Raw genomic sequence first — 23,959 nt, 5'->3', positions numbered from 1 at the left:
TTTTTTAGACACCCTGTATTCAATTATGAATTGTTTTTATTTCTTCGCGGCAGTGGTTAATATTCACAGTACTTCCTCAATTGAAACAAGTTGCGTATATTACAACACGTGATTCGGCTTTTAGTCATTTGGTTTTCTAATGGATACTTTGATCACTGGTCACGTTGGTAATTCATCATCAAATTAAACATGGATTATATGAGGATAATGTTTGGTGTTGTAATGCTGCATGTTCATGGAGGTAAGCGAATACAGTTGTAAAACGCGGTATTCCCCTGAAATCATACATTTAGCATTATGTTATTATATGGCGAATGACGGTTATCATTTCGGCAGTGTTTTCAAACACTGATAATAACTGGGTTTCAAATTGGCTCCTTATAATAATTGATTGAAATTATAGTGGTGTCAACAGCGTTTGGACGCTGTTTCGCATATAAGCTTTTACATTAAAACCATTTTCCTTTTTGATTTAATGTACATAAACGTCATACCGGAAAATTAAGGAATTTGGTAGATTTGAGCTCTCAGATCTAGATGCTGCGTATACGATCTGATCTTTTTCATTCCTTCCTTGATCAATATCGAATTATTTCCACAGTTGTTCATCTGTTTGATTTTCAGCATCGGCATCTGTTTATATATCTACCACTAGTAGAGGATATACAAGCACAGAGACTGGTAGCCCTTACTTTGAGTGCTACAGGAGTTCTCCTTCTTTGACTGCTGCTGTGTCTAACGGGAGGTATGTCTATCTATACAATGATAGGCTCCCACCAGTTAATGCAGCTAATGCTGATCCACCGCCCAGTGTTGCTTTTGATGCTGGTAATCCACCAACTCAATCCTACCGAAAAAATCTTGAGACAAATGATCACATGTCATATGGTGCCTTCTACTGTGCTGCATCCCTGGATGGAGAACGCTCTGTTGTACCGACACTCTTCTTGAGATCTGATGGTAATTAAAAATAATCGTTCATCGTATTCAGACTGTACTTGATAAGAGAAGCCTCGCGATTGTAGCTACCATTTTTTTTTTTGGTCCAATTTTATATCTTACAAAGTCCTGCATGCTTATTGTTTAACATATTGAAGCATGCTTATAGTTATTGACTTTGAAACAGTATGATATAGACTGATTAATAAAGATATGTATGCTTTGTGATTGTTTGAGCAAATTTGTAGACTACAATTTTTGTGTACAAATTTATTTTTTAAAGAATCCACGTTTCCCTTTTAGAGATAGAGCAGACGTCTTTACCATCATTATTATAGGAACCAATTTATTCATGTCCCCCGGTAGACAACCTTTGTTCACTGATAAAAGTTGAAAAAAGGAAGCGTGTCTGCTGCGATGGTTATAAATTTCAAATATTTTTTTCTGTTTTCACTTTTAACAGCGAACTTTCTGCAAGGGGTTAATAACATTATATCTATATAATTGTCTTTATATGAAACTAAAGCTAATTTACGAATGGCTTGATATTGTAGGAACATTGAACACAATTGTCTGTATCCTGATAGTCACATTATCAAACCAACTCCACACCGACTCCAAACCGACCGATTATTGACCATTTAGGGTAATGTAATGTAATGTATCGGTCTGTTGTTGATCTGGTGTCGCCCTTGTCGGTGTGACTGTGGTATTATGTTGTATTTTATCGTATTCTTTTCAATTCTACTTTTTATTCTTCTTCTTCTATATTATCATATCACAGTCATGGTCATGATAATTCGCTCATTTCGTTTTCAGCTAGGTTTGTGCCAACAAGTGGCAGGTTTTCGAAGACTGTCAACAAGGGGGATGTGAACGTCACGGTTGATTTTACTGAGATTACTCCTAGTGTGATACTCATGAACTGGAGGTTTAATGGTACAACTGATATGACTGAAACTATTTCTGTTGGAACGATCTTTACGGAATTGACTGTCTACACAATCATAGGAGAGGTAGATACCTCACATGGTGGTGTTTATGAGCTACATTTGGAAAGTGAGAGGGGACTGGCAAGAGCTGGACTTCTTAGACTGATCGTTAGAGGTAATTAGCAAATTGGGCCATTGTACTATTATCTGGGTATGGGAAAGCAATGCGAGGCTATATATGTTATTACCACGTGCTCCCCTCAGAATAATTTCCAACTTATTTACTTATTTTTCCAATCTATCAAAAAATGATTTGTATGTATATTTTATGTTTCAACATAATATGTTTTTTTTTATTAATATGCGTGTTATTGTATAGTTTCTGTAGTAACCTAGACCTAATCTGTAATCCCCTTTGATTTTAAACAATAGGGGGAGGGCAGTGAGCACTAACAATTTATTTTAAACTCCCCTCCCCCCTCCCTTGAGCAAATAAAAAAAAATGTGGTTACCATCTTTGTCGTTTACTTTTTTTTTGCCAGGGATGTGGGGGGGGGGCCGTCTTTTTTGTTTTCTTTTTTAAAGATAAAATTGTGGTTACCACCTTTTTGTTTTACTTATTTGCCAGGGGGTCGGGCCCCTAGGCCCCCTAGATCCGCCACTGCGTTCAACGTTGTCTACTAAGTCACATTTTGACCGCACAGAAAATTTCCTCCGAAATATCCATAACCTTTCAGTATCTAGGATCAGTTTGGGGATTGCTTACTTTACAATATCCTAATATGGCTGAAAAACCAAATTGAATTTTCAACACAATATGCATAAATCAAAATTTAAGTGAACAACTTCGGCGTTCTTTTCCTTGAAAAAGTACTTGGTGTGTGGTCTACAAGTACCTTTGGCTGTTATTTAGCACAGTTCGAGTAATGGAGCATATTAGAGCCATCCCAATAATGAGAATTTGTATTATAGTCTTCCACACTAACATAAAAACAACGAAAAAAGCTCACAATTTTTTTCTCTCACCTTTTCCAGAACTAAACCTTTTATTTGTGCACCATTGACTCCTGTTATGAAGGAAAAAAAATCATTTCAAGGTGCAGTTATAAGTGGGTGAGGGGCTGAAGCCTCCCTATTTGTTAGTGGAGTCCCCATCCCCGCCAACCAAATAGTAACCCCCCCCCCCCCCCCGCAGAGGGTCTAAGGGGCGCACAGTATGGTAGCCATCATAAGGCCCGGTCCCACTGCACTTACGGATGCAAAGAGGATGTAAAACGTAACAAAATCTTGCCATCCGTTGGAAAACGCTATGCATCCGTTGTGTACTCATTGCATACGTGTTTCATACGCTCTATCCATCGAGCATCCGTCCACTGTGATTTCATCCGCGCAAAAAATCTTGAGCTGCACAAAACTTTTAGAACGGATGAACTTCCGCCGTGTACAATGTAAATCCGCGACAAATACGAGCAACAAACGTTTTATGTCCGTTATCATCCGTTAAACGCCCGCTGTATCCTCTCTGCATCCTCTGGGCATCCTCGCAACTCACATCCGCTGCAGCTGAAAACGGAAAGAGGGAGGAAAGATAAGGTACATGGAACGTCTACACATCGTTAGTAGCACGGAAATAGAAAGGATGTAAGCGTATGCATCTCGTATATAAAGTATTCAAAGCTGTTATCCACTTCCATCCGCTTTCATCCGCTAGGCTTCCGATGAACATCCGTTTAACATCCCCGTTACATACTACCCACGTCCGTTATTTTCCGTTCTGTTTTCGCAAATTTTCGCAAATTTTGTCCATTTCTGGAGCGGATGAAAACGGATGGAACCACCCCCGAAATTTTGCTCGTCCGCTGTGTCCTTTATGCATACGTTTTGTGTCCGTCGGCCAGTGGGACCGGGCCATTAGAAGGCATGTTCTTCATAACTTGAATAGACGTTGGAGGTTGTAATATATGATAGTGATACATGAATTGATTCAATTAAGAGTTTTTTCTGCTTCTTGTATTATTTCAAGAGTAATCGATGAAAGAAAGTGTTCGAGGAAATAAGGTATCAAATCTTACCGTGTTATCGGTGTTTAAATTTCAGCATGTCCTGCCGGTCGCTATGATGAATCTAGTGGATGTACCCAGATATGTCCATCATGTTACAATGGAGGAATCTGTCATGATCAAACAGGGATATGCATCTGTCCTCCAGGATTCCAGGGAGATGGATGTGAAATGGGTAAAATCTTATTCGTTATTCTATGATTGTTTTAATTTTGCAAGAGCAGTTGCCATAATATTTATACTCAATACTTCAATACCAAAACAAAACTTATCCTCATAACCTTTAAAGAAATTCAGTTCAGTTCAGTTCAGTTTATTGAATTCCATCTTTAAAAACATTTTTACAAAGTAAAAACATACAATTTCATGTACAATATAATACATAAATTGGGATAGTATATACATGTGAAATGAATTAATACAAAACAGAATAAGGCACAGCTGTAAAAAAAAACCAAGAAAAGGTTTTGTCTGGACAGCTTCCTATCAAATTAGATATAATAAACATAGTAAGAAAACAAGTAGCAAGTAAAGTTTCGGATAATATCATTCAGAAATTGCATAACAACCGGCACAAACCCAGTACATGATATACAACATGGTAGGATGAAAAAGTGAGAAGATAGCAAAGGAGAAGAAAGAAAGAGAGAGAGAGTGAAAGAGAGAGGGGTAACAAGCTAGATAAATACATTCAATGAGAGTCATGCGCAATCAAGAAACTTTTGAGATTACGTTTAAAACTGTTGTAAAATGAGATTGAAGTTATATTAGTTGGAAGCAAGTTCCAAATTTCAGGTGCATGATGTCTGCAAGAATATGATGCAAAATTTGTATTAACACACCATCGGTGATATTTCTGCTTATTTCTAGTATTATGGTTATGTATTGTACTGTTTGTTATAAACATATCGGATAACTTTTCAGGAAGCAGACTTTTTTCCTTCTTAAATATAAGTATAGCACACAAATATTCATTTAACTGGTATACATTCAATATATTAAGTTGTTTAAAAAGTGGTCTTGAATGAGATTGATAATGAGATAGCGTTATATTTCTTACAACCCTCTTTTGTAGAATATATAAACGATGCAGTTTGGTTGGGTATGTGTTTGCCCAAACAATGTTGCAATAACTAAGAAACGGTAATATAAGTGTATTGTATAACATAAGAAGAACAGATTGAGGCAAAGTATGGCGGAGTTTGCTGATGACACCAGTATTCCTGGACATTATCTTATTAATATGGGATATATGTGTTTTCCAGGATAAGCTTTCGTCAATAAAAATACCCAAGAACTTGGTATTAGCAACACGATTAAGAAAATTATCATCCATTTTTATTTGATATGAATTGAGGAGCTCTGTAGAAACCGGTTTATATTTGGAATGAAAATATATAAAATTTGACTTTCCAGCATTCAAGATTAATTCATTGCATTTAAACCAATTCGATACTTTCCGCAATTCAATATTTAACGTGCTATATAAAGATCCAATGTCATTTGAGGTGTAGAGGATATTGGTGTCATCAGCAAAAAGAATGAATTTCAATTTATCAGAACAATATGGAAGGTCATTAATATAAAGTAAAAACAGAAGGGGCCCCAGGATTGACCCCTGGGGCACACCACATGAGATTTCCGAATAATCAGATAAAACACCATTAAATGATACACATTGAGTTCTATTATGTAAATAACTTTTGAACCAGAGGAGTGGTAAACCTCTTATCCCATAACAGGCAAGTTTGGATAATAATATAGAGAAATCAATTGTATCAAATGCCTTGCTTAAATCTAAGAAAACACCAATAGCATGCAATTTTTTATTAAATACACTAATTAAATAATCTTGAAGATCAATAACAGCCATTTCTGTCGACACATGCTTTAAAAAACCATACTGACTATCATTCAAAATAGAATTTGTGCATAAATAGCTATATGTACGATTATAGACGAGCCTTTCTAAGATTTTTGAAAAATAAGGAACTATAGATATAGGCCTATAATTATCAACATTATGAATATCACTTTTTTTATGAACAGGTACAACTTTTGCAATTTTCAATCTAGAGGGAACAACTCCAGTAGAAATCGATAAATTGAAAATATAACACAATGGTGTAACATTCTTTATGACATCAGGATTGAATTCATCAATGCCACAACTATTTGTACAATTCAATTTCTTTACTACATCAATAATTTCATTTTCAGATACAGCTTTAAAATATACAGAATTGGAATTTTGCTTTGGTAAAAATTTGGCAAATTTGTCAGTATTGCCTAAGGATAAGGAATTTTTCAAAGATGGACCAATATTTACAAAAAAATGGTTAAAATGATTGGCAATATCTTTAGAATTAGATATTTGTTTCCCATTTACATTTATGAAATTAGGTAAGGCATTGTGAGATTTACCCAGGATACCATTGATTAATTGCCATGTTTTTTTCATATTTCCCTTTATTGCATAAAATTTCATCTTGTAGTAGTCTTTACGTGCAAGTTTTAATAACTTATTAGTGTAGTTCCGTAATTGAACGTATTTCCTCTTGTTATTTTCTGTAGGTGAATGACAATACCTTCTATATACTTTATTTTTATTCCTTATCTTTTTATACAAGTCAAATGTAATCCACGGTTTTCTAATCTTTTTACGAACAGATTTAAAAGTTTTCTTTACAAATGCTCTGTTATAAAGTAATGATAAAGTTGTCGAAAACTTTTCAAAAGCTACGACTACATCGGTATAATTAAAAATATTCCAGTCATTACGTAACAAATCCTCTTTGATAACATTAAGAGATACATCATTGATAATACGAGTATTATATACAGAAATGTTTTAGATAGGAAACTGTTTTTGTGTTATTTGAAATATTGGGAAATGATCAGATATATCATTATAAAACAAACCAGAAGAAACATTTAGATCAAAGTTATTTGTAAATATGTTATCAATAAGGGATATTGATCTGTCAGTCATTCTTGAAGGCTTATCAATTAAAGGAATAAAAAAATTTGAATGTATTGCGCTCAAGAAATTACATACAGCATTGCCAGTATATTTCATAAGATCAATGTTAAAGTCGCCCATTATATAAACCTGTTTATGTTCAGTATTAGTTTTCTGTAAACAATTTTCAAAGACAGGGATGAAATCATTGATATTTGATTGAGGTTTCCTATATATAACACCTACAATAATATTCTTATGTCTCGGCAAATTGATTTCAATAAACAGTGATTCATAATCGCATGAGGGGTAAAATATATCATTGCGTATTACATATTCAAAATTGTCAGCGACCAACAGACCAACACCTCCACCCTTTCCTTCTTGGCGATCAGAATGTATAAAAGAATAACCAGACACATTAAATAATAGTGGCGTACTGTCATTAATCCAAGTTTCAGAGAAACCATAAACAGAGAAATCTATACATAAAGTAGAGATGAAATTGGATATAGCATTAAAGTTTTTGTTCAAACTACGGGAATTAAAATGTAAAATACTAAAATGATGGTCAATGTTACTGAATTCAGTCGTAAAATCTTCATCAATATAATATTTACAGTTCAGAAACCTACTGAAATGAAACTCATCTTCATTTCCAGATAAAAAGTTTAAATTATTAATATCAGTATGAGTATTTATGGTATTACTACCAAATATTGCACAAAGTTCATCATTATTCAAGTCTTGAAAAGGAAATGAAGAATGAGTACAGCATGGAAATGAACACTGGCATACAGAATATTGGTTACAATTACAGTTACAGTATACACATGACATCGTAGTACAGTATCAGTAGAAGAAAAAAAAGAAAAAAGTTAGGAGTATAACAGGAGAAAAAACGAAGAAAAGGAAGGGAGAGAGAGAAATTAAGAAGTTGGAAGGAAGAATTTACAATTTAAAGTCTTGAGAAATCGAAGATACAAATCACGATCAGGCATAACAAAAAAACTGTATACACAATAAAAAAAAACACAAAACATAAAGCATTGACAAAATATGTATGATATCAGCAAAATGAATTTCCACCGGAAAAGGTAAATTCGAGAAAATTACTATAAAAACAATCAGTGGAAAGATCAAGTAAATGATCAAATCCAAAAATGGCTTATCAGTCACATATATCAGATAGAGTTAAGATCGGGAAGACCTGTAATAAGTTTTTTCATCTCATGACCGCCTGTTGTTTTGACCAACGCGAAAACGCGTCCGTCAATGGTCCAGGAAGCCTTAACGTTTGTGTGTTTCGACGTCTGGAAGAGAAGATTGGAATTCTTCTTAGTCAAATCTTCGACAATCACTGTACCTGTGCCTTTCAATTTTCTTCGATTTTTCATCATCTTTAGTTTAGGCCTGTAAGAAGTGAACTTTACTATGATAGGCGGGGTTGATAACTTGACGTTTCGAGCTGCGCCGGCGTACGATCCTTGAGATTGGACATCGTGAGGGTTGGTGTTTGGTCTGCGAAGACGATGTGATCTATCGATGTCACAAGGGGTGAGAGTAATACCAATCTGTTGGGCTACGTTGCAAACAATCTCGTTTGTGTCTTCATCTGGAGTGGTCTTTACTCCCAGAATGCGAATATTGTTTCGGCGGGAGTATTGTTCGATGTGGTCAAGCCTATTTGACAAAGCATTGACTTCAGTTTTATTATCAGAAACTGATTTCTCAATGTCACGAAGTTTCTGCAGTTTGCTATCAATAGAATTTCCAAATTCTGGAGACTAGCGAGCTTTTCATCAAGTAATTCACACAATTTATTTTCACGCTTCTCCATGTCATTATTGAGTTTTTGTCTTTCGCGTTCCATTGCCACGGCAACCGCTCTTTGTACGACAGTATCAATGCGATCTAGGTACACTGGGCTTTGTGTCGACTTAGCCAACGATGGAGCAGAGGGTGGGGGTACTCGGATCAGCTGAGTGCAAGCGGCCCCTCGATCTTAGGTTTGGCTTTGACATGAAATCGGACCAGTAAGACTCATAAGACCAATCACGAGCACATTTTGTCATAATTTAGTCCTAATATACTGATGAAACCATGTTCCTTATAGGAATACACTTTTCTTCGGACTTCTTTGAGATATTTATCATTAGAGGTAGGTAGTGTCTTTTGAATTACATTTTATTGTCCATTAAAAGAACTATAACACTATGAATCGCTATTACTTTTATCTTCATATATCTTTGATGAAAATAAATTGAACTACAATGAATTTTTTTTGTAACACAAATCCAAATCCAATATGCAGCTTGTGGTTTATATCGCTTTGGTCGTAACTTTAAGTACAGATCATCTCATATCCCTAATCATAAACCAACCTCGTATCACGATTATATGGGCTTTTCTTGAAAGCAATGTGATATAATAGGTAGGTTCATTGAAAGTAAATTGACCCAAATCTAAATGTTTGCCTGTAATGCTGTTAGTAATTTAAAATTTTAAAATTTTAGAAATAATCTTTATCTTCCCTGTGTACAACATTATATCTAGCATGCGGTAGAAATCGCTATGGTCGTAACTGCGAGTACAGATGTGACTACGAGCTTTCAGATGATAGCACAGCATGTAGTGGACTTCAGGTTTGTGTGCCCGATCCCTATGGATGTTCATGTACACCAGGATACAAAGGATTGAACTGTACTACAGGTATGTAAACAATAGAAAGAAGTGAAGTTATACTGTCAATTGGGTTATTGTCATGGAACATTGAATCTTCACTCATTTGGCACAAATGGAAATTAGCACACAAACATCAAATATGAATGTGTAACTATTTATAGCTCATTTTTCTATGACTCTAATCATTACCAGTCAAGGTGGACTATACTGCTGTCCTCTTCAAATACCTTTTTCCATTTATTCTTCCCTCCTCTCTTTCGCTTTACCCATCTTCCCTCTTTACTTCCTTCCCAGAACTTTCTTACTTATCGAAAGCAAGTCATCTCTCTCTCTCTCTCTCTCTCTCACTCACTGACTCTAGTCTACCGCCCTTGGTCATCAATATACTCCACGTTAATTACCACATTGTTTTCATAGGATAAAATTAAATAACAATAAAACACCTATGATTAATATTTCTGAAATGTTAATTACCTCATATATATATACAGTGCGTCCCAGAAAAAACGAAACCGAGAATTATCAATGTTTTATCATAACTTAATCGTAATTATAATTGATAAATGACACATATTTGTAAAGCTTAGATCCTCCTCTTTCATTCGATACTACTCGTATAATGCATATTTCACGCATGAGTGATTAAAATCAATTTGAAGAGAGGAAATAAAAAGGTTATTTGGCGGACGGTATCTGAATTTCAGAGAGAAAATCACATTTCCAGAAAGTTGAGTATCTGCCCTTTCCTATGATACCTCAATCAGGAAAATTGAGCAAGGAATAACAAAGTTCTATTTGTTTAAAGTAGTGCTTGCATTTCCATAATTGTATTAATTCGTTTTCACTGGCTGACTGCCGTAACAACAACGAAATTAACAAAATACTTAACTCCGTTTCGTTGACAATCAGCCATGCATGAAGTCTTTCTCGCACTTTTATATATATATATATATATATATATATATATATTTTATCTCACTGAAATATGTATGATACTATATGTTTTATGTTTATATGTTATGCCCTGCTTTGGCGAATCTGTTGCCCTTGGCCATGTATGCTATTTGCGATATATGTCTGATCATGTATGATCTATTTGTACCACTATCTATTTTGATCATGAAATAAAGGCTAACGCTTGTACCGCTAAGTACAAACACCAACACATCAGAAAATATAAATGATTGCAGTATATACGTATATATTAAACAGGGCTCTACACTAATTTTTTTAGAAGGGGGTCCAGATTAAATGTTTTTTAGTCTGTAGATGAACCCCATGTACACATTTTGACATATTGGTCCATAGCTAAGTATTTGATAATGCTCTACAAAACTGCACAACAGATATTTACATGTAAACAAAAAATGTAACAACACAGCAGGGGTTTACTTTAATGTGTTTCTTAAAAAATTGTTTTCTCTTATAACAAACACTTATTAGAATGTGATCAAGGTGAGTTTGGAGCCAGCTGTACGGAGACATGTCACTGTGTATCAGGAGAGTGTGATCGATTTACTGGAGTCTGTACAGGAAGCTCTACTAAATGTGAACCAGGATGGACAGGGACCAACTGCCAAGGTCAGTCTAACAATATATCAATGTTGCCAACTTAAAGAGAAGCTTGAGTTCTGGGGAGAGGTGAACAATAATTTGTGACTGTTTTCATTGTTATTATGCAAGTGTGGATATATCGAAGAACATCAGAGACAAAATGTTCCCTGCAAAGCATGACTCTTCAAATGACTTTATATTCATATGAGGACCACATTTTTACGCCACATAATTATGTTTGTCTAGTTCCATATACATCTTTCTGTGAACAGTGCTTGTTACTTTTACCAAGACTGGGCCGATGTTCTTATCATTTTGAGGATTCCAGAACCTTGTAGTACACACCGATACTAATAATCCACTTTTTCTGATCGATTCCACACCGATAATTCTTTCACACAGCATTCGCATGACCAGAACTGAACTTTATCTTTAAGTATTGATTATAGTTTTGCTAGTTTTGTTGTCTGGTGTACATGTTTGTGCAATGTTTACACCTAGATATGTATTTTAGTTCTTGGCATTACTTTGCTTTGATTTGATTTGAACTGGTTTATTGATTAAAACGCAAACATTCAAAATAGCAGCCAGAGGCTGAAGCAAATTGAATTACAACAGATTTTAGAAGAAAAAAATTCACGGATAATTGTTCCGATAAAATACTTTATTATACCCAGCAATATATAAAGAAGGAATACGATTGCACACATGAAAAAGACAGGGAAACTAAAAGGACAGACCAGATAAAGCTTGAAATAGGAGAAGAGGGAGAAAAGACATGTTTGTATATAAGTTTACAATAACAACGTCATTTCGACCAATGATTGGAACGAAAAAAATGTGCAAGATATTAAATACAGTTATCATCAAAGTATCAATACGTATTGCAATTTATGAGTTATAGTGGTAATATAATACATATATATACTGATCCATACAGTATTAAAGGTATATTTTTTCTGAACATAAAAATGGGAGTTTTAGGTGTGTATATACCTTAAACCTTGAAGGCCACACCTCGCCATCGTGGTGATGAAGATCCCGTAGATAGTGTGGTGTGGCAGGGTTAAGGGGGTCCCATGGGACCCATTTAAAAACCCAGGTTGGATAGTTGTCGTTTGAAGCTGAGGAGTGTGGGAGCATCAATGGCAGTGTGATGAAGTGACTTGCTCACCTTAAAAGACAGATAACATAGTTTGTGTTTAGTATGCAGTAAATCTATTCTCTCACCTAATATTTTGTGCTTGGTTGCAGATAATTTATTTCAATTTTGTTTATATTTCAGAATGCATGGTTGGTAGATATGGACCTAAGTGTGAGCGTAAGTATAATTGCAATATTACTGGTATACAAATATTGCATGCTTCGGCGTTCAAAATAACACAAATAAACATACATACTATGTTGAAAAAAGAATGAACAAAGCTTGAGCAGAGCTTCTTCTTCATACATACCTCCTCTATATGCACAAGTCTGTCATCATGATCAATTACCAGTTTGTGTTCAAACCATATAGTAAAGTTTTTATTCATTCAATGAAACATGCATACATTGCAAATTTATTGCAAATAAACAGAAGCAATTTAAATTCCAAGTGAAATTAGCATCTGTTATTTGTAGAGGAAAATAAGATTAATATGTCTCACTTTAAAAAACAAATATGACGTATTAAATGTTACAAGGTTTGAAACTGTAGACAAAACTACAATCTGCCTTGGACTGGAACTGCTAATAGTAGGTCATAAGTATTAGTCTAACTGTAAGCAGTTTAATTTTAAATATCTTCATAGAATATTGCCCAGTAAAGACAATTTATGTTCATGGAAGATTAAAAATAATAATCTATGTGATATATGTAAGATTCCAGACACAACTAACCACCTTCTCCTGGCTTGCAAGAAGGTTTCGCTTTTTTGGAAGATTGTATCCAAATTAATTGATACTTTGTTTAATTTTAAAATCCTTTTGAACGAAGAAATTCTTTTAATAGGTCATGAGATAGAGAGAAGAGAAATGAATCTTGTCAATCTTATTTTAAACTTCGCTCAGTTTATTATCTATAGAAACTATATTAGAGAATGTTTTGGAAGTGAAAAGCACAGGAAACATGCTGTATATTGGATAAAAGAATTAAAGGTGGAAATTCGCACCTATCTCAATATGAAATGTAATCAAAAGAAATTCGATACAAACGAAGTTACAAAAATTACAAAAATGTTTTCATTATTTTAGTTAGTGATTATGTCACATTAGTTTCATGTTCTGTACTATGTATGATATGTTACAACTGCATGAATTCTGTATTTAAACACTGTTGTAAATAGCTGTTATTTTATGATATGAACAAATAAAGTCCCTCGAAAGAGGATAAATAGAAGAAAAAAAATTAGTCTAACTGTATAGACTGGGAGTGTCGTGGTCGAGTGGTTTAAGGCGCTTGACTGTGTATGCGAAGGTCGAGGGTTCGAATCCCGACACGGAACTAATATCCTTTGGCAAGATATTTACCTGCACTTGCTACTCTCCACCCAGGTGTTAAATGGGTACCCGGTAGGATGCGAACGTTCATGTGGTTGGACGAGCAAGTGTGCGCTTGTAAAATGGCGACTGGCTGGAATTCTCCCCAGGGAGTGGAAAATGTGCACACATTGTGTGCGGGTAAGCCTGAATCCGATGACCGGGGTAATAATATATCTGTAAAGCGCTTAGGCACATCGTTGGATCGGTGTATTGAGCGCTATATAAAAAAACGGATTATTATGTATAATTGTTTAAATTGGTAGTTTAGAAGGGATCTACACGGACCTGCTGCATGGGGAGGTAATTACATGAATATCGATCTCCTGAAAACATTATCGTGCATAACTATGTTAGTTTAACTATCTTTCATTTTCATTTGGTAGCTTTTACAGTTAGTGGTGGAAAGACCAACAAGGGACAGTACGCCAATTTTGTCTGTAGCCTGGAAGGTGGAAATCTCATCTCCACGCCTCCAGTGGTCAATCTCTACAGGAAATTTGGCAGTGGAAATTATACACAAGAAAACATATTACAAAGTGGAAATGGAGTCCCCCCGAATGAAAAGTTTCTATTTCTCGTGCGTGATGTGAAAGTTGGAGAATTGTTTGTCTGCTCTCTCTCTGATGTGAACAACTTCTTTAGTGACACTATGACTACCGATGGGGAATTTAGTAAGTGGATGGATGTAGTTTTGTAATATACAAACACATTACTATGTTTTAATGATCAAATACAAAACAATTATCAGGGATCCCCCCCCCCCCCCATGCACCATCATTTATATGTATGTTCCTCATGATACTGTCATTGGCAGACCGACACCTTTATAAAAGAAATGTGATAATAAAAGTAAGTTTTGTTTAGTTCACTGATTTTAGTTATGTACCTCGTTACCAGAACTCATTACTACAAACTATGATGCTTGTGTAAGATGATTATTTTAATCCTTTGACTTCTGTATTTTCCCATTCCCTTACACTTAACACAGGGACCAGCTGGTTGCAGTATACATTGGGTTAATTTCAATACTGGTTTCAGAGGTCCGACATAAAAAAACTTTCTGTATTATAAGCTCGTTGTAGGCTGTTTCCAGATATTTGTGACTAAAGAAAGCCTTATTCTTGTTGGAAAACAGGAGAAATACATAAATATTTGCCCCAAACTCTGCTATTTGTCTGACACAATTTGAAATAATCGTTTGACTTCAGAAATGCTCCGTTTTTCTCAATCTTCACTGGATCATTGTATAATTTGTTTTCTTTATCTCACTGTAGCCCAGCCAGAACTCCCTAGTGCACCCGTCGTGAGCGGAGCAACCAATGACTCAATTACTCTGATGTGGGATGCCTGGGATGCATCAACAGATATAGGTGATCCTCCTCTCACCGGGTACCGTGTCTACTACATGCTGAACAACTCACGAGAAGAAGAGCAAGAGGTTAGGAGGTATGACCGCCTAGCACCATCTGAAACAGTGACTGGTCTAAGTCCATATACGGCCTACATGTTTTGTGTATCAGCATTTAGACCCGGAGTAGGAGGCAGTGGAAGCCGAATGGAGGTAGAAGGGACCACCCAATGTTCACGTAAGTTCTTAATGCTTAATATGATCTCAGATTTTTAACATTTTCTGCACATGTTCAGCTTTCTTTAGTAAGGTATATCCAATGTGATTTTACATTGTGACTTAAAACTACACTGCATCTTTCCTTGACAATTGATCCATTCATGTTTGCACCCTTTTTTCATTTATCTAAACTGAAAAGAATATCAACTACAAATTTATCAAGAAATTATTTGTCTGATTATGTATGCATCAACAAGTTAATTAAAAAGAAAATTCACAAATAATAAGATTATTGAATTTAATTCTTAGGAAAGAAAAACACCAGGAATCATTTATGTGTTTTCAATATCAGTGTATTTGTTAAATTGCATTTAAACATCTAGTTTCATACTTATATGCCTAGTATATCAAGATGATGGTATCAAAACAATATCAACTTGATTCATCTTTCACAGGTTGGTTAAAGCACAGTAGTGCATTACAAATTTCAGTACCATTAATTGGCAGGTTTTTACAAAGAAATAATAATTTAGACAGTTTTAACTGCCAAAAATGTTGACAAAAAACTAGAATAATTTGTGATATTTTCTTGAATTTAAAACAGGCTCATGACTTGTCAAGTTGTCAATAAAATACTATTTTTGTATTGACAAACAATTGAAAGCCAAACCATGATGAAAATGTACCTCTTACCTCTAATTTACCTCTAAACTTCATGGCAATGTATTGTATTAAATATTGTCTAGTGCAAAAAAAACCTAGATAAAGAATTTAAAATGTTTTAATATAATAAATACTTGGATCTTATTTGTATTGTGTATGAAGCTCCTAGTCGAGGACCGTCATCCGTGTACGTCACTAAGGGGACTAGACCTGGAGAAATATTGGTATCTTGGGAGGTAAGCTAATTCTTATTCCAGATGTGTTGAGCACGAGTATTTTGATATTTTGACTAGAAATGTGAAGGTTGTTGGTTCAAGCTCCGGCAAGACATTTATCTACATTCGCCATTCTCGACCAAGGTGTCAAATTAAACCAGGTAGAAAGGAATTCCTTGAAAGCTGGGAACACTAAAATTGAAAACCTAACGAGAACCTGGTGTATATAAGCACTATGGTTTTGTCAAATATGATAAGTATATCAGTCAAGCGATTCACTGATTTCAATCACCCAACAGTGATTTTGAAGCCCTCAGAAAAGTTATCTCGAACATTTTCTGTAAAAGAGCAAAAAGAGTTTATGAACGTGTGTATAAGTTGTAAGTTTTGATTATAATTATATGTAATTATTTCTATATATGTCTTTATTTCTATTGTCTTCTACATTTGTAAAGCGCATTGGTATTACCTTCGGTAATTAAATGCGCTATATAAGAGCTAACTATTATTATTATTATAAAATTTGTGGTGAATAAAAAAACTGCCCGTTGCAAAATTCAGATATTAAAGGACTCTATTTTGTATAATAATAAATCTATTGCCAACATACCCTTAGGAAATTTGTCAATTATGATTTTTTTTTTTTACATATTTTAGACCTTTTAATGCTCCTCGTGCGGGGGAGAACGTGCAAACATTGTGTGCTGGTAAGCCTGAATCCGATGACTGGGGATTATGTGAGGCGCTTATAGACACATCGTTGTATCAATGTATTGGACGCTATATAAAAGCGGAATATTATAAACAGTTTTGAGATTTTCACCTTCCAAATCCGTGCAACAGAAAATTCAGTACTCCGGAATGTAGTGATCAGGATACAGCTATATTTATTTTGTCTTCCTGAAAGAGAAGTGGATAAACCATGATGCTTCCTTCCATGGGAAATATTATATTATTTATGTAACAATTAAACTAAAAACTATGAGATACAATATTTTATTTTTTTAGTAAGGCTTTTGTATGTTTTTATCTCGTAGAATCCTCCATCCAATGCTTTTAACTGTGTCAGTGGAGTGGGAGGAATCCGCATCTACTTCACTCGGTATGACATCCAGTCTGGGATCTCAAAGAGGGCGGCTGACCCCATTGAGAACTCCATCGATATTCCGTTTGACACCTCCACGACTGAACACACCCTGACCCTTGAACCGTACTCCCAGTATCTCATCCAGGTTGTAGTCTACAATAAAGACTCTGAGACGCCAAGAGGAGAGGGCTTTACACAGATCACAGAGGAAATGCGTAAGAGGAAAAACAGCGTAATTTGTATTAGTGATGAAATGAGAATGCTTGTATGTGAAGTAGTAGAATGAAACTACATGCATGAATAATTTTCCAAATGTAATGATACTGAAGGAGGTATATACAGTGTGAGTCAAAAACAAGTTTACACCTATAAAATTGCTAATTATATTTAAAATCATCAATGAACAGTAAATTAGTATACATCTTATGAAAGAGTGTTTTATCCCAAATCATTTGGTATCATGTTTGTGTGGTATGTGTTCACGCTTGGATGAACAGGAGGCATTGTTTGCGAAAGTGCAAAAATCGACTTGCGCCAAAGTTGCTTATGTGATATTCGAATCAAACAATTGGGATTTGGGTATTATTTCGGTCTTTGCAGATCCAAATAACATCCTTAATTTCCTTATATTAATAATTTGACCATGCCACACATATCAAATATCAAATATCAACGAACGTGTGTGCGCGCGCGTGTGTGTGTACGTGTGACTTTGTTGAGGCAAAATGCATATGCAATGCATTTCATTTGATACATTTAATTCATTCTCTCACTCCGCTCATCCTTACATAATACATACTGTAGGCATCACTTAAGTTGGCGCAAGTCGAGTTTTGCACTCTCGCAAACAATGCCTCCTGTTTATCTAAGCGTGAACACATACCAAACAAAATTGGCACCAAAATATTTGGGATAAAGCACTCTTTCATATGATGTATACTAATTTACTGTTCATAGAAGATTTTTAAAATAACTAGCAATTTTCTAGGTGTAAACTTTTTTTTGACTCACACGGTATGCATGTCTATTAACATATTTTAAAGGTTAAATGAGATCATTTCTAAACATTATGAAACTTAAAAAGGCGCAACCAAACATGTATCTTTCTAGAAATGTTAAGGTTTTGTAAGATCTTACATTTAGATCACTATAATTATGTTGTTTGTTATGTCTATGTTCTTGTAGTCTTGCATGAACTCGAAGGGGAAACTTGAGCTTGAGTGTTTGGAAATCTTAAGTAGAAATACAAAAACAATGATTCAACAAATGAGTAGATGAGTTTGAAAGGGGAAACGTTTAGGAACATGGCCATGCGACTATAATTTCTGGTTTAGAAAACATTATAGAAAATTATATTTTGACTCTTTTTCGTAAACAATCTCAAACCCATGAGGATGAGAAGTGAGAGATATATCACTCACATAACAATATATATGACAACTCTCTTGCATTTTTCTTTTCCTCAAATCAAATTTTTTTTTTTTAAATAGCTTTTGAATTGCATTACATCGATTTATTTCAAACTATGAAACGAAATACAACAAAATTTAAGCTTCCACAAATCCAGTAATTAGATTTAGGATTTTATGCCTTTCGAGCATGTGCTTTCATCAGATAATTTCCATACTTCTTTTCAATGTTTTTTTTTCTTCGTATTTGTAGTTGCCCCTGCGCCCACTGTAAGTGTTGAAGCGACCTCTGAAACTGTAACTGTGCGCTGGGATGCTGCTAGCCCTGCTCACCTCAATGGAGATGTACAGGGATACCAACTAAGATACACCCAGACAAAACCAGAACCACTTGATCCAGTAATTGTTGATGTTATGGGTAACAAGTATGAGATTACCGACGGAGTGACAGGAGACAGTGAATTTGAAATTGAGGTAAAGTTCTTGCGTGCTGTCTCAATGTAAAGGAATTTGGAGAAAGTAATAATAAAAGTAGTACTTGACTTTGGAGGGCCATGGACAACCTAAAATGATTGCCTTGAAATTAAAAAACAAGTCATTGTTATTATAACTGATTAAATTGTATGCAATTGTATGAAATAGGCAAACTCAACTTGTTTGTGGTAGTACCATTTCTTGTAATCAATTATTGTTTACTGGCTGTATAAAGAAGGCCATACATGTTATGTATTGTCAATGAGAGTACAGGTCTTCTTGTAGACAGTTTGGTGATATGTTGGTTTACGTTATTAAAGTGATAGCTATTTTGACGTTAATATATTCCAGATAACAGGAATAGTGGATATTAATTTAAATACATTTTTCAAATTTTATCCCCTTTTCATCCCTCTTTTCTTCAGGTCCGAGTTTTGAATGGAGCTGGATACGGTAAATGGTCACCTTTAATGACTTCCCCATTGACAGGTAAAAAAAAGAAATTATTGATACAAAATGTGAAATGGTCAGAACGAGTCTCTTGGTGAGTACATACAAATATTCATTTGGAAATATACAACCGTGCCCTAAAATTGACATTTTGTAGGCATTTTGTTTACGTTAGAATAGCTGTGGTATGATACAGACATACATATATAATAGGTTCTTACTTTATAGCAGGCCAGGGGTAACGAACCTTCGGAAATATAAACCTTCGGGGTAACGAACCTTGGGAATATGAACCTTCGGAGTAACGAACCTTCGGAAATATGAACCTTCGGGGTAACGAACCTTCAGAAATACGAACCTTCGGGGTAACGAACCTTCAGAAATATGAATCTTCGGGGTAACGAACCTTCGGAAATATGAACCTTCGGGGTAACGAACCTTCAGAATTATGCACCTGTGGGGTAACGAACCTTCGGAAATATGAACCTTCGGGGTAACGAATCTTCGGGGTAATGAACCTTCGGAAATACGAACCTTCGGGGTAACGAACCTTTGGAATTATGCACCTTCGAGGTAACAAACTTTGAGAAGTATAAGCCTTCGGTGGTAACAAACCTTCAAAAGTATTTACCTTCGGGGTAACGGTCAATGGTGTTGGTTTAGTGAATGGTCTACCACAAAACCGTTAGAAGCTCTAGGTAATCTGATATAATAGTTTTTCTTTTCAGTTATTTTGTTGTCGTTCATAATAATTTCCAGTACTGCTTGATGGTAAGGTTGTCATATTTTTGTTCTTTATGCAATATTTATGATTTAACATAATTCTCTTCTAAATGTTCTGATGTATCCTTTCGAATATTCACTTGTTTGTTGTTTCCATTATCTTGTATTTTCTAGGTGATGAGTCTAGATATTCTCTTAGAGCTCTACTTGTTACTGCTCTCATCCCATCAATTGTTATTCTTCTTATCTGTGTTATCTGTATCATCCTGATTGTGGGTTTTTTCAGAAGGTATGAAAATGTTTGGTTCTCATCAGTTTTCAAATGCATGTCAATGCCAAAATTTTCCGACGACCCTCAATATGCTTAATATGTAGAGCAATTGTACTGGTTTTCAAAATAAATTTCATATTATTCAGTGGAAATGTATTTATGCCCATCTGAATACTAGCAGTCAAGTTTGAAGTGCTTTTCACAGAAATTCTCACTATGTGGATTCTAATTCCTCTTTTTCTATCACAAACAACATTCTAGAAAATTAAGCAGCAGGCTACACAAGTAGTTGGGCCCTCGTGGAAAAGAGTATCATACATGTAATTGGGTATATTTATATTTTACATTATGACGTGTATCATAACTGTGTTATCTGTTAATAGTCCTCGGGGTAATCAGCTTTAGTTTAACAAGAACTCAAATATCCCTTTAACATGGCCATTATCTATAGCGAGAGTCTACTCTGATCTAATCATGGAGTCAGACTGAAAGTTATGCTCCGTATATGTTTACTACTAATCAAGTTTAACGATCCTGGATCTATCTATAATCACGTTTAATAAATTAAATCTTAGACCTCAGACAAACCTCCTTTATTAATCATGGTTTTCAACATAATGAGCCCCGCTTCGGGTTTAAATGTTAGTAGAATACGGGCATAGGCCTATGTTTGTTTTGCCTAACTATGCACTTGTAGTTCATTGTTGTTCCACGTTATCATAACACAGACGACAACCTGGTAAAGGAGAGAGTGAAAAGAGCACACATGATGATTCGCAATCGCCAGAAACTGCAAATACCTATCAGGATCTGTATGAACGAGTCAGCAATGAAGGCACTGATTACCAAGAAATTGAGTTAACATCGGTACCACAGGGTGATACAGATTATATCAATATTTAAGAGGGTCCTCGAGGAAGGAAGAATATTTTGAAATCGATTGAGAATGCTGACTGCTAAATCTGTCCGCATTATGAATGACATGGGACGTTGTTAACTTCTGAAAGGAGGCGAAAGGGGGGCAAACCTACTAGGCTCTACCCCTTCCTTAAGAAATATAATGTGTGCGAGCAATAACATTTAAATAAATATAACATTTAGTTCTTTTAGATTATTACATATTACTTACTAGTTCTTAAATATGATTACATATGTCAATTTCTTTCTTTTTTGCTGATTTTTTTGGGGGAGGGGAGTATGTAAAACTTCGACGCAATATTGTCAGTTTTGTCACGCTTGTGATATTGTTTTTAATTGCATTATTCATACACATTAAGGTATACAAAATGAGGAACAATATATGAGAAGATTGCAAGACCTTGGTACGGAGCATTCTTCTACTAAAGTTATCTTTACTATCATTAATGTTGGCAAATGTCTCTCTTTCGTAAAATGTGACCAACGACCCCCCCCCCCCTCCCCTCACCCCCAAAAGAATAAAAACAGTGATTAACAAACTTTGTATTACGATCACAAGGACTTTCGTATTACCTGTGTGAATTTGAAAATGACACTGACGTCATGCTTGAATTCTGATGAGTTGAGGTTTTAAAGTCGTTGCGATCGTGTCATGTAAACAGCAGCAACAAAATCTAAGATTTTTTTTTAAGTTTTCATGTGGATAAGGTTATACTCCATACAGCACAGTCACTAGAATGTATCAATAATAGTAACTTGTGCAAGTAGTAAGCGTTGTAAATGCGTAGTATGATTAGTGATAAGAGTACTTATTCCAATCATATCATTCAAGGGTATCATAGAATTTTTGAAGAAAATTTATCTGATGATTCTGATCTCTTTAATCGATAATTGATATTTTATTACTTGCGTATATAATGTGACGATAATTGTTAACATACGTTTATCTACTTGATGAAAATCGTTTTGTATATGAGTTTAATGAGTTGTATATATAAACATCGTTATGACATCAGAAGTTGCAATGAAATTAATATCACCTTTTGTAGATGGCTATTTGCTGTTAATCGTTGGAAACGATGAAATATATATTATTTAGGAGGCCTTTGTTTCCGTATTTCTATCAAATTGTCTAAATTGAGGACTATGGAAATGATGGTCCAATTCACCACAACCCCGAATAAGTTTAACCTTCCCATATTGCATCAACAGTTTAACAGGAAGTATGAATAACTCAGCATTGTTGCCAGGATAGACAGATAATGAATTCGAATTATTTGAATTTCTTTAAAAAAAAAATTAAAGACAGTTGTCCTGAATTTAAAATAGGTGAAAACATTTTGCGGCCTTTCACCAAAAGATAAAAAATAAATGAATGTTAACGTAATGACTTTCTCCATCTCTCTCTCTCTCTCTCTGTGTCTGTCTCTCTCTCTCTCTCTCTCTCTTCTCCCTCTCCATGTATGTAATGTACATCAATTATAGATCACAGCAAATATTTGTGTTCAATATTTACCTTTTTGCTTTTATAGAGTAAAATACGAGGAATATAAATTTTGTCAGTCATTATATATATTATGTCCTTACAATCAAGGAATCCAGCGACTTTAGCAAAGTAATGTTTATCAAATCATTTAGGTCCAAGTGTAACAACTAACATGTCGATGACACTTAGGTATTGGACAAAACTTATGTAAAAATTATGCATTTCATACAGAAGCGTTATTGCCAGAATAACAGGATGTGTGTGTGTGTGTGTGTGTGTGTGTGCGCGCGCGCGCGCGCGTCTGTGTGTGTGTGTGTGTGTGTGTTAGCCTTCGTTACCCCTGTCATTTCTATATATAATACTGTTCATTGTCATTTTTATGTTGTTTTTAAACAGAGCCCTGTTGTAAGCCTGCCTATTTTAATGTTTTTAACAATGTTTCGTAATGATTATGTAGCTGAACATGATACTATGTATAAAGATGCGAAATAAATAATAAATACGTATACCGAAAGACATAATTATATTGAGCTTAATGGCAGCTAATCCTTAAAGATTTTTGCAATAGTTTTTTTTCTATAGCTCATATTGTACTTTGGTTGTACTGATTGTAGATTGAAGTTCATAAGATCTGATAGTTCCTTCGTAATGTACACTACGAGTGGTTCATTTTATTACAAATTAACTGATAACAATCTTTAACTCAACATAGAATTGTGTGCATGATATGATGCTTTTATTCCATTACAAAAATAATTGCTTTTAAGGGGTGTTTTTCTGATATCTGAGTCACATTAAGAAGCAACTTATTAACATCTTTCACGATCGTGTCAAAACTGTAGATAGTTTTAATCTATCATTTCTTAATATAATTATGCAGAACAATTAATAAATAAAACAAGTAACAACTAGCACAGATAAGTCCTAGATAAAAAGCGACTCTGTGCTATTACTGAAGTAGTCTACATGCAGGATGAATAAACGGAAATTAAAATCGAAAGTAAAAGACAACCAGTTTCCTCTCCAAAGCCAGTTTCGATTCTA

General features: G+C 34.8%; 2 protein-coding genes across 2 annotated transcripts; both read left to right on the top strand.

Moving 5' to 3' along the window:
• The first annotated feature begins 152 nt into the window (after positions 1-152).
• LOC105441220 (tyrosine-protein kinase receptor Tie-2-like) lies at positions 153-12,581 on the top strand. Its single transcript, XM_030996742.1, has 7 exons — positions 153-241; positions 625-960; positions 1,759-2,046; positions 3,969-4,106; positions 9,450-9,605; positions 11,022-11,159; positions 12,418-12,581. Exons 1-7 carry the CDS (start codon positions 190-192, stop codon positions 12,549-12,551), a joined length of 1,242 nt encoding a protein of 413 aa, XP_030852602.1. The 5' UTR covers positions 153-189; the 3' UTR covers positions 12,552-12,581.
• A 1,465-nt stretch (positions 12,582-14,046) lies between these two features.
• LOC105437578 (neogenin-like) lies at positions 14,047-23,210 on the top strand. The gene is made up of 7 exons (XM_030996944.1): positions 14,047-14,323; positions 14,927-15,238; positions 16,045-16,118; positions 17,135-17,399; positions 18,847-19,067; positions 19,493-20,529; positions 21,240-23,210. Exons 1-6 carry the CDS (start codon positions 14,302-14,304, stop codon positions 19,613-19,615), a joined length of 1,017 nt encoding a protein of 338 aa, XP_030852804.1. The 5' UTR covers positions 14,047-14,301; the 3' UTR covers positions 19,616-20,529; positions 21,240-23,210.
• The last annotated feature ends 749 nt before the right edge of the window (positions 23,211-23,959 follow it).

Source organism: Strongylocentrotus purpuratus, unplaced genomic scaffold (genome assembly GCF_000002235.5).
Source record: "Strongylocentrotus purpuratus isolate Spur 01 unplaced genomic scaffold, Spur_5.0 spur5_scaffold_3, whole genome shotgun sequence".
In the NCBI taxonomy this organism is placed as follows: domain Eukaryota; kingdom Metazoa; phylum Echinodermata; class Echinoidea; order Camarodonta; family Strongylocentrotidae; genus Strongylocentrotus; species Strongylocentrotus purpuratus.
The sequence above is the reverse complement of the archived record's forward strand: the minus strand, read 5'-3'. Positions and strand labels throughout refer to the sequence as shown.

What these genes read in the sequence shown, in the direction of transcription:
- LOC105441220 (XM_030996742.1), top strand. Translation starts at nt 190, where the DNA reads ATGGATTATATGAGGATAATGTTTGGTGTTGTAATGCTGCATGTTCAT. An exon ending in AATGCTGCATGTTCATGGAG is followed by an intron (nt 242 to 624) that starts GTAAGCGAATAC and finishes TTTGATTTTCAG; the next exon opens with CATCGGCATCTGTTTATATA. An exon ending in GACAGGGACCAACTGCCAAG is followed by an intron (nt 11,160 to 12,417) that starts GTCAGTCTAACA and finishes TTTATATTTCAG; the next exon opens with AATGCATGGTTGGTAGATAT.
- LOC105437578 (XM_030996944.1), top strand. Translation starts at nt 14,302, where the DNA reads ATGACTACCGATGGGGAATTTA. An exon ending in GACTACCGATGGGGAATTTA is followed by an intron (nt 14,324 to 14,926) that starts GTAAGTGGATGG and finishes ATCTCACTGTAG; the next exon opens with CCCAGCCAGAACTCCCTAGT. An exon ending in AAATATTGGTATCTTGGGAG is followed by an intron (nt 16,119 to 17,134) that starts GTAAGCTAATTC and finishes TTTATCTCGTAG; the next exon opens with AATCCTCCATCCAATGCTTT.